We start from the raw sequence: 15,405 nt of genomic DNA, 5'->3' as shown, positions 1-15,405 counted from the left end.
CTTGAACTAAGTCAGTTCCTGGGTAAGGACCTCAAGATCAGATGAGCCAGTTTATCAGTCTAGGTGGTGCCAGCTGACCCATCAAGTGCAAAAGGATCTGCAACGTATCTCATGCACTGATCTTAGGAGCAGTTTAGTGAGGATCAGAATCTTGTAGCCTCCAGCTGCATGACTCCCAAACCATAATTTCTAGTCTTGTGGCTAATGTTTGTCCTACAAAGGCAATCTAGTCTCCAGGAAAGAAGGAGGTCTGCTTTGGGACAGGACTATTGTCTTTGTTCTATAAACTATAAAATAAGTTTCTTCCAAAGTTAGTTCAGCCTACTCCCAGGAATGCACAAGGAGTTTGGAGGTTAGAAGCAAGATGGAGTCGGTTAATTTAGATCTCTTTCACCGTCTCAGGCATAATTTTGCAAAGGCAGTTTGAGTATAATCATTTCGGTACAAGACAAGATTATAAAAAAGAAAACTAATGCTAAGCATTTTCAAGAAACATACTGTAGCCGGATGGCACATATAGTCCCAGCTACTTGGGAGGCTGAGCCAGGAGGATAGCTTGTGACCAGTTTGAGACCAGCCTGAGCAACACAGCAAGACCCTGTCTCCAAAATTTAAAAATGTTTTAAAAGAGATATACTTTATATATAAGAACACAGAAAGATGTCATTATATATATGACATTTGAGTAATGCAAATATTACCCTAAAGAAAGCTGCATTCGGCCCAGCGTGGTGGCTCACGCCTGTAATCTCAGCACTTTGGGAGGCCGAGGCAGGCGGATCACCTGAGGTTGGGAGTTCAAGACCAGCCTGGCCAACATGGTGAAACCCTGTCTTAAAAAAAAAAAGAAAGCTGCATCCATGTGGAACTGTTACCAGGAATGGGTCCCAATCTAGACCCCAAGAAAGGGTTCTTGGACCTCACACAAGAAAGAATTAGGGGCAAGTCCATAAAGTGAAAGTAAGTTTATTGGGAAAGTAAAGGAATAAAGAATGGCTGCTCTATAGGGAGAGTCACAGTATGGGCCGCTCAACTGGGTATACTTATAGTTATTTCTTGATCATATGCTAAACACGGGGTGGATTATTCATGAGTTTTCTGGAAAAGGGATGGGCATTTCTCAGAACCAAGGGTTCCTCCTTTTTTTAGACTGTATAGGGTAACTTCCTGACATTGCCATGGTATTTGTAAACAGTCATGGTGCCAGTTGGAGTCTTTTAGCATGCTAATGTATTATAATTAGTGTATAATGATCACTCAGGACAACCAGAGGTCACTTTTGTCACCATCTTGGTTTTGGTGAGTTTTGGCTGTCTTCTTTACCACATTCTGTTTTATCAGCAGGATCTTTGTGATCTGTATCTTTTTTTTTTTTTTTGAGATGGAGTTTTGCTCTTGTTACCCAGGCTGGAGTGCAATGGTGAGATCTCGGCTCACCGCAACCTCCGCCTCCTGGGTTCAGGCAATTCTCCTGCCTCAGCCTCCTGAGTAGCTGGGATTACAGGCACACACCACCGTGCCCAGCTAATTTTTTGTATTTTTAGTAGAGATGGGGTTTCACCATGTTGACCAGGATGGTCTCGATGTTTTGACCTCGTGATCCACCCGCCTTGGCCTCCCAAAGTGCTGGGATTACAGGCGTGAGCCACTGTGCCCGGCTGTGATCTGTATCTTGTGCTGACCTCCTATGTCATCCTGTGACTAAAAGTGCCTAAGCTCCTGGGAATGCTGCCCAGTAGTTCTGAGCCTTGTTTTACCCAGCCCCTATTCATGATGGAACTACTCTGGTTTTAATGCTTCTGACAGAACCTCCTGATTATCACAATATTGCCAGTAGTGACAGGCAAGCTATTGACATCCAAATTCCGCCTTAAAAAGAACGGCTTCAAAATTGATCTCCCCTATAAGAAATACTTCCGGACTTAACACTGGATTGTTTTTCTCTTCATTTCTCTACCATTTCTTTGTTTTGCTTTGTTTTGTTTTGTTTTGTTTTGAGACAGAGTTTTGCTCCTATTGCCCAGGCTGGAGTGCAATGGCGTGATCTTGGCTCATGGCAACCTCCGCCTCTGGGTTCAAGCGATTCTCTTGCCTCAGCCTCCCAAGTAGCTGGGATTATAGGCATACACCACCATGCCAGGCTCATTTTGTATTTTTAGTAGAGACAGGGTTTCTTTATGTTGGTCAGGCTGATCTTGAACTCCTGACCTCAGGTGATCCGCCCATCTCGGCCTCCTAAAGTGCTGGGATTACAGGCATGAGCCACCATGCCTGGCCTACCATTTCTTTTTGAGACAGAGTCTTACTGTGTTGCCCAGGCTGGTCTCTAACTCCTGGGCTCAAGTGATCCACTGGCTTCAGCCTCCCAAAGTGCTGGGATTACAGGTATGAGCCACTGCACCTGGCCCATTCCTCTATCATTTCTGATCTCTCTAGAAACACTTGGATAACTGCACAGCTCTCTTCATAAATATATTTTAGGTATATGTATTTTTTTATGACTGGGCATGGTATTTGTAGGCTCTGTTTTTGGAAGGTTTGGGTACAGCACAGGATTCCATTTGTCTACTTGGCTACACCCCTGGCTGAGGTACACTGTTGCCAGAAAAGAGGGTCCTAATCCAGACCCCAAGAGCAGGTTAGTGGATCTTGCACAGGAAAGAATTCAAGGGGAGTCACAGAGCACAGAGAAAAAAGCAAGTTTATTGGAAACTACAATGTTACAGAGTAGCGAATCCTCAGAAAGCAGGAGGAGGAACATGCCATCCTTGTTAGTGTCTCTATTTATAAGAAGCTCTATTACAAGAAGCTGTAATTAAATTTGGAACATGCAGATGTGCTTACTAAAGGTAGGGGCTATTGGTGTTTTAGATGACCATTAATCTTTCAACCTGAGCCTGCTCATTAACAGTATCTTTAATAAAGTGGGTTGCACATTCTTAGGACATCTGGACATTCTGCAGGATTGGTGGAAGATGTTCTGTATGGCCACAAATATTCTGTAATTATAATTGGTGGTCAGCTTGGGATGTGGCTAGTTTCAGACCACAAGCATTAACCTTATAGAGGCCTTGTGAGTGCCTAGCTACTCACTTCAAGATAGAGTCACTCTGGTCCCGTTTTACCAAACCAGAAGTCTGGTAAGCAGAGGTTCCTCTAACACCATGAGGTCAATGTCACTCAAGTTCCTGGCCAGCCAAACTCTAAAAGCAGCGTCCCAAATTAGGGATCAGGTTCCTCCAGAAATCATTGCTATGGGTGGCAAAACAGTAGATTCCCTGAAGTCAATCTCCCACATAGTCTGGAATTTTGGGAGCTTCATTTGCCCAGCTGGCAGTGCTGATGGGGACCCCACTGAAAGCCAGAGTAGCAGCTTTGAACTCTGCATAGGACTCACTCAATGCACCATATTGGCATTGTTGGCTCTTTTTGTTATTTTAAGTTGAAATTTGAAAATTGGTTGAGTTGGTTTCATGATATTGTTACCGACCCATAGCTTACACAGAGCACATCTGGTTGAAAAAGAAAAGGCAGAGAGAAAAGCAGACTTTTTGGAGAAGTTGTTCTCAGGCACTAACAGATTCACCCCTTATATGCATATGAGTGGACAAGAAGATTCCTTGGATATTTTCATGATGAAGGTGAGGACAAATTTTGATTGCTTTTTGAAGAAACATGATTTTTATTACCTTGGGTTTTTCCAGGAGATAATTGGTAAATGTTCAGTTTGTTGGTCTTCTTCTTAAAGGAGGATCAAGGGAAGCAGTACAGCATGGCGGACTAGAAGCGTTTCTGGTTTTTTGTTTTGTTTTCTTTGAGATTAAGTCTTGCTCTGTTGCTGAGGTTGGAGTGCAGTGGAGTGATCTCGGCTCACTGCAACATCTGCCTCCTGGGTTCAAGTGATTCTCCTGCCTCAGCCTCCCAAGTACCTGGGATTATAGGCACCCACCACCACGCCCAGCTAATTTTTATGTTTTTAGTAGAGACAGGGTTTCACCATGTTGTCCAGGCTGGTCTCGAACTCCTAACCTTAGGTGATCCACCTGCCATGGCCCCCCAAAGTACTGTGATTACAGACATGCCACTGCACCTGGCCGTGACTAACTCTTTCTATTGAGGGTCTTTTCTCCTGAAGTTTTGTGCTATAACTTTGTATTTCAAAAGCAGGGAAATAGGCCAGGCTTAGTGGCTCACACTTGTAATCCCAGCACTTTGGGAGGCCGAGGTGGGTGGATCACTAGGTCAGGAGATCAAGACCATCCTGGCTAACACAGTGAAACCCTGTCTCTACTAAAAATACAAAAAATTAGCTGGATGTGGTGGCACACGACTGTAATCCCAGCTACTCAGGAGGCTGAGGCAGGAGAAATCACTTGAACCCGGGAGGCGGAGGTTGCAGTGAGCTGAGATTGTGCCACTGGACCCCAGCCTGGGCAACAGAGCGAGACTCTGTCTCAAAAAAAAGAGAGAGAAAAAAATAGATGTCTCCATATTAAATTTCAAATGGAAAGTTTAACCTGTATATTGGCTTATTTAGGATAAGAGTGAAGCTATCCTGGCCAAGAACTTTGAGAGAGACAACACTTTTCACTCTGAAGGACCAAAAAATGAGCAGAAAATTTGGGATAAATGTCAACAACATTTGAACTATAAGGAAAAACAAGCATCTGAGTTAGACAGACCTCCATATTCATTCAACTGGGAAACTAAAACTGTGCAGTCCCAATATCAGAATTTCCTTGGTCAGTTGGCTACTCTTCTGAGTGACAGCATTGTCTCCATACCAGCCACAGAGGAGGCTGTGAAAAACAGGATTCAGAAAATTGGTGCAAATGAGAAATCTTGGAAATCTGTAAGTATATAGATAGATATAAAAGTTATTCTTTCCAATTTGATTTTTTTTTTTTTGAGACAGTCTCACTCTGTTGCCCAGGCTAGAGTGCAATGGCATGATCTCAGCTCACTGCAACCTCTTCCTCCTGGATTCAAGCAATTCTCCTGCCTCAACCTCCTGAGTAGCTGGGATTACAGGTGCCCGCCACCGTGACCGGCTAATTTTTTTTGTATTTTTAATAGAGATGGGGTTTCATCATCTTGGCCAGGCTGGTCTTGAACTCCTGACCTCGTGATCCACCCACGAGGGTGTAATCCTCCCAAAGTGCTGGGATTACAGTCATGAGCCACTGCATCTGGCCTAGAATTTTGACTCTCTTATGATGTAGATTTTAATATTAGTCAATTTAGGAAACTCTGCGGCTCTGAATTAGTTATAATTCTATTTTTAGCATTACCGTGAAAGAAGAGAAGAGGCTGTTCATTATCATGTTGGAGGTAGTAGAGAATGTTTATTAAGAGTGCAGAGCCCTAGCATGAAGCCCAGCTCTGCCATTTGTCAGCTGTGTGCTCTTGGGCAAGTTACTTATCCTCTCTATGCCTCATTTTCATTTGTGAAGTGGGGGATGGTGTGTAGTTCCCACCTCACAGAGTGGTTACAAATACTAAATGGGTTAATACATGATAAATGCTTGGTTTAATATAAGCTCAATAAATATTAAAATAGTGGTATGGTAAAGATAGTGTTTACATGATAACCTGGCACTGGTCACTTCAGTCATTGCAGTAAAATTGCCAGTTTGTTTTCATTTACTGGTCAAGTCTATCATATGATTGAATAAGCAGATTAAGTGGCTATAGCTCCTCGTTTGTGTCCAAATCATTTTTGCCAGGCTGGAGTGTAGTGGTGCGATCTCGACTCACTGCAACCTTCACCTCAAGCAATCCTCCTGTCTCAGCCTCCTGAGTAGCTGGGATACAGGCATGCACCACCACACCCGGCTAATTTTTTGTATTTTTAGTAGAGACAAGATTTCACCATCTTGGCCAGGGTGGTCACCATCTTTTCACCTCATGATCTGCCTGCCTCGGCCTCCCAAAGTGCTGGGATTACAGGCTTGAGCCACCATGGCCAGCCTGTGTCCAAATCATTTTAGTATATTTCATGACTCCTCACCTTAAAATTCAAATGGTAATAGGTACAGTTAGCCCTCCATATCCGTGGATTCAACCAACCAGGAATAAAAAATATTTGTTTAAAATATTGCATCACAGCCAGGTATGGTGGCTTACATCTGTAGTTCCATCACTTTGGGAGGCTGAGGCAGGTGGATCACTTGAGGCCAGGAGTTCAAGACCAGCCTGGCCAACATGGCAAAAACTCATCTTTACTAAAAATACAAAAATGAGCTGGGCATGTTGACATGTGCCTATAGTCCCAGTTACTTGGGAGGCTGAGGCATGAGAATTGCTAAGCCTGGGAGGTGGAGGTTGCAATGAGCCAGCATCTCGCCACTGCAATCTAGCCTGGGCAATAAAGCAAGACTGTCTGAAAAAAAAAATTGCATCTGTACTGAACATGTATAGACTTTCTTCCTTTCCATTATTCCCTAAACAACAGAGTACAACTATTTACATAGCATTTACATTATATTAGGTATTATAAAAATCTTGAGATGATTTAAAGTATACAGGAGGATGTACACAGGTTATATACAAGCACTATGCCACCTTGTATCAAGAACCTGAATATTCATGAATTTTGGCATCTCTAGGAGGTTCTCACACCAATCTCCCAGGGACACTAGGGATGCCTGTATATAGCTTAGATTCAGTGTGTTAGTGAAACCTGCTACACAGTAGCTTGTTTAGAGTTCCACATCTTTTTAATACTCTGCTCTCTTAAATTCATTATACAGCTTTATTTCTCAGTACTGATGAAAATGTCTTGTTTTTATATATCAAATCTTTCTCTTTATTTATTTTGAGATGGAGTTTTGCTCTTGTTGCCCAGGCTGGAGTGCAATGGCGCGATCTCAGCTCACTGCCACCTCTGCCTCCCAGGTTCAAGTGATTCTCCTGCCTCAGCCTCCCGAGTAGCTGGGATTATAGGCAAGTGCCACCATGCCCAGCTAATTCTGTATCTTGTAGTAGAGATGAGGTTTCTCCAAGCTGGTTCCAAACTCCCTACCTCAGGTGATCCACCCCCTTTTCAGCCTTGCAAAGTGCTAGGATTACAGCTGTGAGCACTATTTATTTTTTAAACCAACGTATACATGTCAAATTCTAAAATCATCTGTATTCATCTGCTTAGTTACTTAATGCCACTCTAATGTGGATATAAATAGAACTTGCACATAGTTTTGAAACTATATAGAAAGCATAGAGGCTGGGTGCAGAGGCTCATGCCTATAATCCCATCACTTTAGGAGGCTGAGGTGGGCAGATCACCTGAGTTCAGGAGTTCCAGACCGGCTTGACCAATATGGCAAAACCTCGTCTCTACTAAAAATACAACAATTAGCCTGGCATGGTGGCATATGCCTGTAGTCCCAGCTACTTGGGAGGCTGAGACAGGAGAATTGTTTGAACCAGCGAGTCGGAGGTTGCAGTGAGCCGATGCTGCACCACTGCAATCCAGCCTGGGTGACAGAGCGAAACTCCGTCTCAAAAAAATAGAAAGGGCTGGGAGCGGTGGCTCACGCCTGTAATTCCAGCACTTTGGGAGGCCAAGGCAGGTGGATCACAGGGTCAATAGTTCAAAACCAGCCTGGCCAAGATGGTGAAACCCCATCTGTACTAAAAATATAAAAATTAACCAGGCATGGTGGTGGACACCTGTTATCCCAGCTACTCAGGAGGCTGAGGCAGAGAATTGCTTCAACCTAGGAGGCGGAGTTTACAGCGAGCCGAGATCACGCCACTGCACTCCAGCCTGGGTGACAAGCAAGCAAACGAGCATGGAGCATGAGGAAGTTTTTAATGTTTTTTCCTTGCAGAGAACCAAAAGCCTTCAGCAGGAAATCCAGATGCTCACTAAACAACTAGAGCAGCTGCATCATCTTTATGAGGAAGTTGCTCAAGAATCATCCCAAGCTGAAGAAAAGTGTTGGGAACAAAAAAGATCCTTGAAACGTCAGGAAAGAAAAATTTCGATCAATGACTTTTTTCAAGAGAGATTAGACTTGTACAGGAAGAAAGTAAGAATTTTCTGAAGTATAAGCATTCCTTTGATAATGAAAATTATTGCATTTTATTTTATTAGTAACTAACTTTATCTAATGTTTGAAGCTGTTAATACTATTAATACTTTTCTTCATATTGGGAAAGGGGGGAAATTTGCTACACACTTTTCTTCATATTGGGAAAGGGGGGAAATTTGCTACAAACCCTTAAAGCTTCTAATTTTATTTTATTTATTTATTTTTAAGATGGAGTTTCCCTCTGTCACCAGGCTGGTGTGCAGTGGTGCGATCTCGGCTCACTGCAACCTCAGCCTCCTGGGTTTGAGCGATTCTCCTGCCTCAGCCTCCCAAGTAGCTGGAACTACAGGTGTGCCCATCACACCCAGCTAATTTTTGTATTTTTAGTAGAGACGGGTTTTCACCATGTTGGCCGGGATGATCTCAAGCTCTTGACCTTGTGATACGCCTGACTTGGCCTCCCAAATCAGGGCTGAGATTACAGATGTGAGCCCCCACGCCCCGCCTTCATTTAGTCTCTTGGCTCATTCATTCATTCATTCATTTATTCATCTAATATTTATTGAGCACTCAGTTTTCTTTACTTTCTTTTTTTTTTTTTTTTTTTGAGATGGAGTTTCGCTTTTGTTGCCTAGGCTGGAGTGCAGTGACATGATCTTGGCTCACTGCAACCTCCGCCTCCTAGGTTCAGGTGATTCTCCAGCCTCAGCCTCCTGAATAGCTGGGATTACAGGCACCACATTCAGCTAATATTTGTATTTTTAGTAGAGATGCAGTTTTACCATGTTGGCTAGGCTTGTCTAAACTCCTGACCTCAGGTGATCCACCCACCTCAGCTTCCCAAAGTGCTGGGATTACAGGCATAAGCCACCGTGCCCAGCCCAGTAGTTTTCTTTACTAGAGTTCTTGGGTTTTCTGGATTTCACTGTATATTGTTAAATTATTTCCTAGGAAATAATGTATTTTTAAATTTTCATTTTTTATTTTATAAATAATTTGATTTTAAAGGTGGAACACTTTGGACTAGCTCATGGGAGAACTGCTTTTTTTTTTCTTGAGACAGTCTTACTCTGTTTCCCAGGCTGGAATGCAGTGTTACCATCATGGTACACTGCAGCCTCAACCTTCTGAGGCTCAAATGATCCTCTTGCCTCAGCCTTCTGAGTAGCTGGAACCACAGGTGCACGCCACTATGTCCAGCTAATTTTTGTAGTTTTTTAGAGACAGGGTCTTTCCATGTTGCCCAGGCTGGTCTCGAACTCCATGTGCCTCAAATGATCTGCCCATCTCTGCCTCCCAAAGTGCTGGAATTAAAGCCTGTATTTCTTTTAGATTTTCAATTTATTACCACCATGTTACAAAATGTTCTCTTAGAATTATTTTCATCTTTGCATTCTGAATGCATTATCTATGCATATCTATACATTCTATATATTCCTCCTTTCTAATATTGTGTATTTTCACTTTCTCTCTTTCCTTTATAACCAGGCTTGCCTGAGTCATCTATGTTATCTTTCCAAAGAACCAGTGGTTCTTTTTGAGACAGGGTCTTGCTCTACCTGTTGTCCAGGCTGGAGTGCAGTGGCATGACTATGGCTCACTGAAGCCTCAACCTTCAGGGCTCAAGAGATCCTCCTGTCTCGGCCTCCCAGATAGCTGGAGCTACAGGCGCATGCCTCTACGCCTGACTAGTTTTTTGAAGTTTTTGTAGAGATGGGATTTCACCGTGTTGCCTGGGCTGGTCTCAACTGCTTAGCTCAAGCGATTCTCCCACCTCAGCTCCCAAAGTGCTAGTATTACATGCATAGCCACCATGCCTGGCCAGTTCTTTTTTTTTTTTTTTTTTTTTTTGAGACGGAGTTTCGCCCTTGTTACCCAGGCTGGAGTGCAATGGCGTGATCTCAGCTCACCGCAACCTCCGCCTCCTGGGTTCAGGCAATTCTCCTGCCTCAGCCTCATTAGTAGCTGGGATTACAGGCACACGCCACCGTGCCCAGCTAATTTTTTGTATTTTTAGTAGAGATGGGGTTTCACCATGTTGACCAGGATGGTCTCGATCTCTTGACCTCGTGATCCACCCGCCTTGGCCTCCCAAAGTGCTGGGATTACAGGCGTGAGCCACCGCGCCCGGCCCCGAGAATTATTTTTAACTCTTTTAGCTGTTGTGTCTGGTAGTAACTTCCATTTTCCTAAATAATTTTAAACCACCTTATCTCAAGTTTTCTATATTAGACATATTGTTGATTTATTGTTATATTATAGATGAAGTTTCATCTTTTCTATCACTTTCCTACCAACTCCTTTCATCTTCCCAATATGGTTAATTTAATATTTTAAGCTAAATCCATAATCAGCCTTTAATTTACCATTATAGTAAATGGATACAAAAGCGCAAAGTACTGTATTCTTGGTACATTTTCTTTCTTATATTGCATTTTATTTTTCCTACAGTTAATCCTTTCCTTATATTTTCATACGTTTAATTTTCAGCATTCATTTATTAAGGTTTTTTTTTCTGCTCAAATCTGTATCAGGTGATCCTTTAGTCTGTAAAAGTCTCCTATTTTTTCTCTCCCAAAGTCCTTCATTCCCTCGCTTCAGTCTGGATTTTGCTCTGTGGGCCTGGGCACAGCTTTGATCCTGTGACTTTCCTTCTCTAATCTCCTGGTTTGGTTTCATTGTTTGCTGAATCACATTTCTTCCTCTTTTTTGGTGTCCTTTCTTATTTTGCTGGAACACATCCTCCAATGGCTTCCTAAGACATGGTGCCTTGGAGAGTGACATTTTTTGGGGTTGTTGTGTGAATAACAAAGTCTTTTTTTGAATCATCATACTCAATTGATAGCTGGGTTTAGACTTTATTTTCACACGCAGACTCCATTGTCTTCTAGTCTCTAGGGTTGTTATTGAGAAGGATGGTGCCATTCTGATTCTTCTTCCTTAATATGTTGTTTTATTTCTTTTAATGGATTAAAACATTTATCATAACTTTTTTGTAATAACATTTGAGATAACTAATTTTTTTCTCATAATAAAATTAATTCAGCCAGGCATAGTGGCTCACATCTGTAATTCCAGTACTTAAGGAGGCTGAGGCAGGTGGATAGCTAGAGCCCAGGAATTTGAGATCAGCCTGGACAACATGGCGACATCCCATCTCTACAAAAAATTCAAGAACTAACCAGGCATGGTGCACACCTGTAGTCCCAGCTACTGAGAAGGCTGAGGTGGGAGGATGGCTTGGGCATGGGAGATAAAGGCTGCAGTGTGCTGTGATTGCATCACTGCACTCCAGCCTGGGTGACAGAGTGAGACCCTGTCCCAAAAAATAAAAAATCATGTGTATTAGTGAAGATTTGTAAAGGAGAAAATAATAGAAATAAAATTGAAATCACCAGTAATCCCACCGTTTTGTGATAACTAGTATTAAATATAGGTATATTTCCCTGATTATTTTCCATACATAGTTTTGTCATAAGTGAGATATGCATAGTTTTTCTTAATCCTGCTTTTTTCTTTTTTTTTTTTTAAAGATGGGGTTTCACCATGTTGGTCAGGCTGGTCTTGAACTCCCGACCTCAGGTGATCCACCCGCCTTGGACTCCAAAGTGCTTGGATTCCAGGTTTGAGCCACCATGCCCAGCCAATCCTGCTTTTTTCATTAACTATATCATTATCATTTTTTCTTAATAAATATTTTTGAAAACTTAATTTCTAGGGAATAATCTATCATACATAATTTTTCTTTTTTGACATTTGCATTGTTTCAGTTTTTCCTGTTATAAATAATGTTGTAAAGAATATCTTTGTGTCCTGAAGTTATCTAGGGAAAAAAGAAAAAAAAAGATTATCTTTGTGACCAGGTGCAGTGGCTCATGCCTGTAATCTCAGCACTTTGGGAGGCCGAGGTGGGTGGATCATCTGAGGTCAGGAGTTGGAGACCAGCCTGGTGAACATAGTGAAACACTGTCTCTACTGAAAATACAAAAATTAGCTGGGCGTGGTGCTGAGCGCCTGTAATTCTAGGTACTTGGGAGGCTGAGGCTGGGGAATCACTTGAACCTGGGAGGTGGAGGTTGCTGTGAGCCATGGTTGTGCCATTGCACTCCAGCCTGGGCCACAAGAGCAAAACTCCTTCTCAAAAAAAAACAGAACATCTGAATATCTTTGTGGCTGGGTGCGGTGGCTCACGCCTGTAATACCAGCACTTTGAGTGGGCAAGGCGGGAAGATCACTTGAGCCCAGAAGTTTGAGGAAAAAAAAAAAAAACCACAGCTAGGTGTACACACCCTGTAGTCCCAGCTACTCCAGAGGTTGAGGTGGGAGGATCTCTTGAGCCTGGGAGGTTGAGCCTGCAGTGAGCTGTGATCATGCCACTGAATTCCAGCATGGGCGACAGAGCAAGACCCTAACTTAAAAAATAGATTTAAAAATCCTTGTGTGTGAATCTTTATCCACATATTTGGTTATTTCTTTTTTTTTTTTTTTTTTTTTTGGTGCCGTGACTCGGATCCAAACCGAGGTTGCTGTGGGCACAACTTGATTATTTCTTTATAATACATTCCTATAAAAGTTGAACTAATCTATGCTACTCCTTGGTGCTTATAAAATCTATTTAATTGTACCCTTGGTAGTCCTGAGTAATCACTTTTATTGTCATATTTTATTTTCCTGATTATTTTAATAATGCATAAAATATTTTAAATAATTTGCATAAAATAATGCATAAAAATATTTTACTTATGGAATTATTGTTAAGCCTAAAGTGTGTTAGTCTGGAGTGGATGTGGTATTATGCTAGTACAGAATAACATCTTAAAACACAAATTTTTATTTCAATACTATTGATTTCTGCAAAGGAACACTCAGGGACTAAGCATTCCCAGATAGATAAGCATAAGAAGTTCAAAAAGCTACAGAAAGACAACATGCAACAAATGTTATTGAATATTCAGCAGAATTTGCAGATTGCTACAACACAAAGATTGGAGAAGAAAATTCAGAAACTTCAGAAGCAGCTCAGTGATTTGAAATTGTCAAATAAAAATATGAAAACCCAGCTGACAAGAATAAACGTCCTTAAAGTAAGTAAAGGAAGAGAGGCTTTCAGAAATTCACTTAAGCTTTGGTCTTTTATCATATTAGCAGCATGCTTTTCATTGCAGCTAAAAAAAATAAAATTATTTTATGTACATACAAAAGAATATATATAATATTAAAGCATATAGAATAAAATTGGAATCCACCACTCATTTTAAGAAACAAATATTACCAATACAATTGAAACCCCCATATATCCATATATCCTCCTCCTTATTCCTCAATGATAATTGGTATTCTAAGTGTTATGATTACAAAGCCCTTGTTTTTTTTTTTTATTATTACTATTCTTTTTGAGATGGAGTCTCCCTCTGTCACCTAGACTGGAGTGCCGTGGCGCAATGTTGGCTCACTGCAACCTCTGCCCTCCAGGTTCAAGCAATCCTCCCACCTCAGCCTCCCGAGTAGCTGGGACTACAGGTGCACACCACCATGCCCAGCTAATTTTTGTATTTTTAGTAGACACAGGGTTTCACCATGTTGGCCAGGCTGGTCTCGAACTCGTGACCTCAAGTGATCTGCCTGCCTCAGCCTCCCAAAGTGCTGAGGCATGAGCCACCACACCCAGCCCATTTTTTATTGTAGTTTTACTGGTGTCTCTTATTGGGGTAATAGTTAAAAGTTGTAGTCATTTTAGGGGCTCTTGTTTGGACCTTCTCCATATCAAGCTTCAGTTATACTATTTCAAAAAGTATCCCTTAAGTCAAACAGGCACTAAATAACCGATCAACTGATACAGCAGTTTATCAGCAATATTTCTCTTACTGAAATGCCAATTATGTTCTATATTTCTGTACTTGATTAATGTAGAGCTTTAAGACCGTTGAGGCTAGGATGCAGAAAATGTGTTAAGACTCTTTAAATCCCAAGTGGCCAGTTAATAAAAGTGCTAAGTAATAGTTATTGATGAGCATGATGGTGAAGAAATGTCCTCTTAATTCAGAAACTATGGAATGTTTTTCTTTTCCATATAGCTCTCTCTTCATAAAAAAATTAAGAAAAGGAAAAGAAGCATGAGTTACCATAACTGTTATTTAGAAGAGATCTAATCATAGTTATCTCCTTCCTTTTCCCCATCTTATACGCTGTCACAGGACAAAACAATTGAAAACCTCAGGCAATCTTTAGCAAATGTTGAAACAATGAAAGAGAAGGCAGTTTTGAAAACAGAAAACTTGAAAACTACATTAGACTCTGCAGAGCAAGAGGCAAGATCAGACAAAGAGAAGACCCAGCAGATGTTAGATGCTGTCACTTCTGAGCCTCCCAGAGCAAAGAGCACACCTGAAGAAATATCAGGACAAGAACAAGAGGTTTTTTTAAAATAATAAAATTAAAATTAATTTAGTTAAAGTGATAAACACCACCCCTACTTAGACTGTAACTAACTTAGACAAAAGGGAATATCGGCTTATGGAATCAAAAATGAGTTAAACTTTGACTCCAGGAGAGTGGAGTTGTATCTGGGCTCCAGGATTAGCACCTGGAACCTACAAGCCTTTTCTCACAGTTTCTTCTTGGCATCTATGTGTCAGCTCATCTGTCTGACTGCCGGTTGGTTTTCTCCGTGACAGGAAACATGGTCACTGACAACCATGGAGTTTTAGATGTAGTTCCTGTGACAGGAGAGAGAATCCCAAGAAAGGGTCTAATTGGCCCAGTTTAGGTCAAGTGCTTATCCCTGCTAAACCCACAGTGGCTAGGGATGGGATATATGGTTATTTTATATACTCTGACTAACCAGTGACCAGGAGGGTATAGGTCTATGAGATCATGTGTCATCATGTGAAACTCAGAGGAAACCTTGTATGTTACTTTCTGTGTCACTGTCTATCAAAATAGAGTAGAGCTTCTGAACTTGCTTAGATTTTCACTATGCTTGTAAATATTTTGAGAGAATTTTGAAAAGGCTAACTGATCACTTGGGGAAATTTTAAAGTTATTATATGTCACATCTCCATATATTAGTTGCTTAGGAAACTTATACCTTAAGATATGCTTAAACATTAAGTATAATATTAGCATTTTCTCTTTTTTCTCTCTTTAACTGCTGCATGTTCACTTTCTTGATTGTTTCTATTTCTTTTATTTTTTGAGACAGTTTCATTCTGTCGCCCAGTCTGGAGTGCAGTAGCATGTTCATGGCTCACTACAGCCTCAATGTCTTGAGCTAAAGCAGTCCTCTCACCTCAGCCTTCCAAATAGCTGGGGCTACATGTGTGCCACCACCACACCTGACTAATTTTTGTGTGTTTTGTAGAGATAGGGT

The 15,405-nt window shown here is 41.4% G+C and overlaps 1 protein-coding gene across 1 annotated transcript in view; it reads left to right on the top strand.

The window, feature by feature from the left end:
• LOC105725186 (coiled-coil domain-containing protein 170-like) overlaps positions 1–15,405 on the top strand; it is a 119,427-nt gene that overhangs the window by 101,673 nt on the left and 2,349 nt on the right. Inside the window, exons 6-10 of the mRNA XM_064374929.1 lie at positions 3,497–3,641; positions 4,538–4,852; positions 7,833–8,033; positions 12,896–13,120; positions 14,231–14,449. Coding sequence (XP_064230999.1) covers positions 3,497–3,641; positions 4,538–4,852; positions 7,833–8,033; positions 12,896–13,120; positions 14,231–14,449 — 1,105 coding nt within the window. The remainder of the gene's footprint in view (positions 1–3,496; positions 3,642–4,537; positions 4,853–7,832; positions 8,034–12,895; positions 13,121–14,230; positions 14,450–15,405) is intronic.

The sequence above is a fragment of the Aotus nancymaae genome, unplaced genomic scaffold, assembly GCF_030222135.1.
Source record: "Aotus nancymaae isolate 86718 unplaced genomic scaffold, 86718_ANA_hifiasm-v0.15.2.pri h1tg000011l, whole genome shotgun sequence".
Lineage (NCBI taxonomy): Eukaryota > Metazoa > Chordata > Mammalia > Primates > Aotidae > Aotus > Aotus nancymaae.
This window is presented reverse-complemented; position numbering and strand designations above follow the sequence as displayed.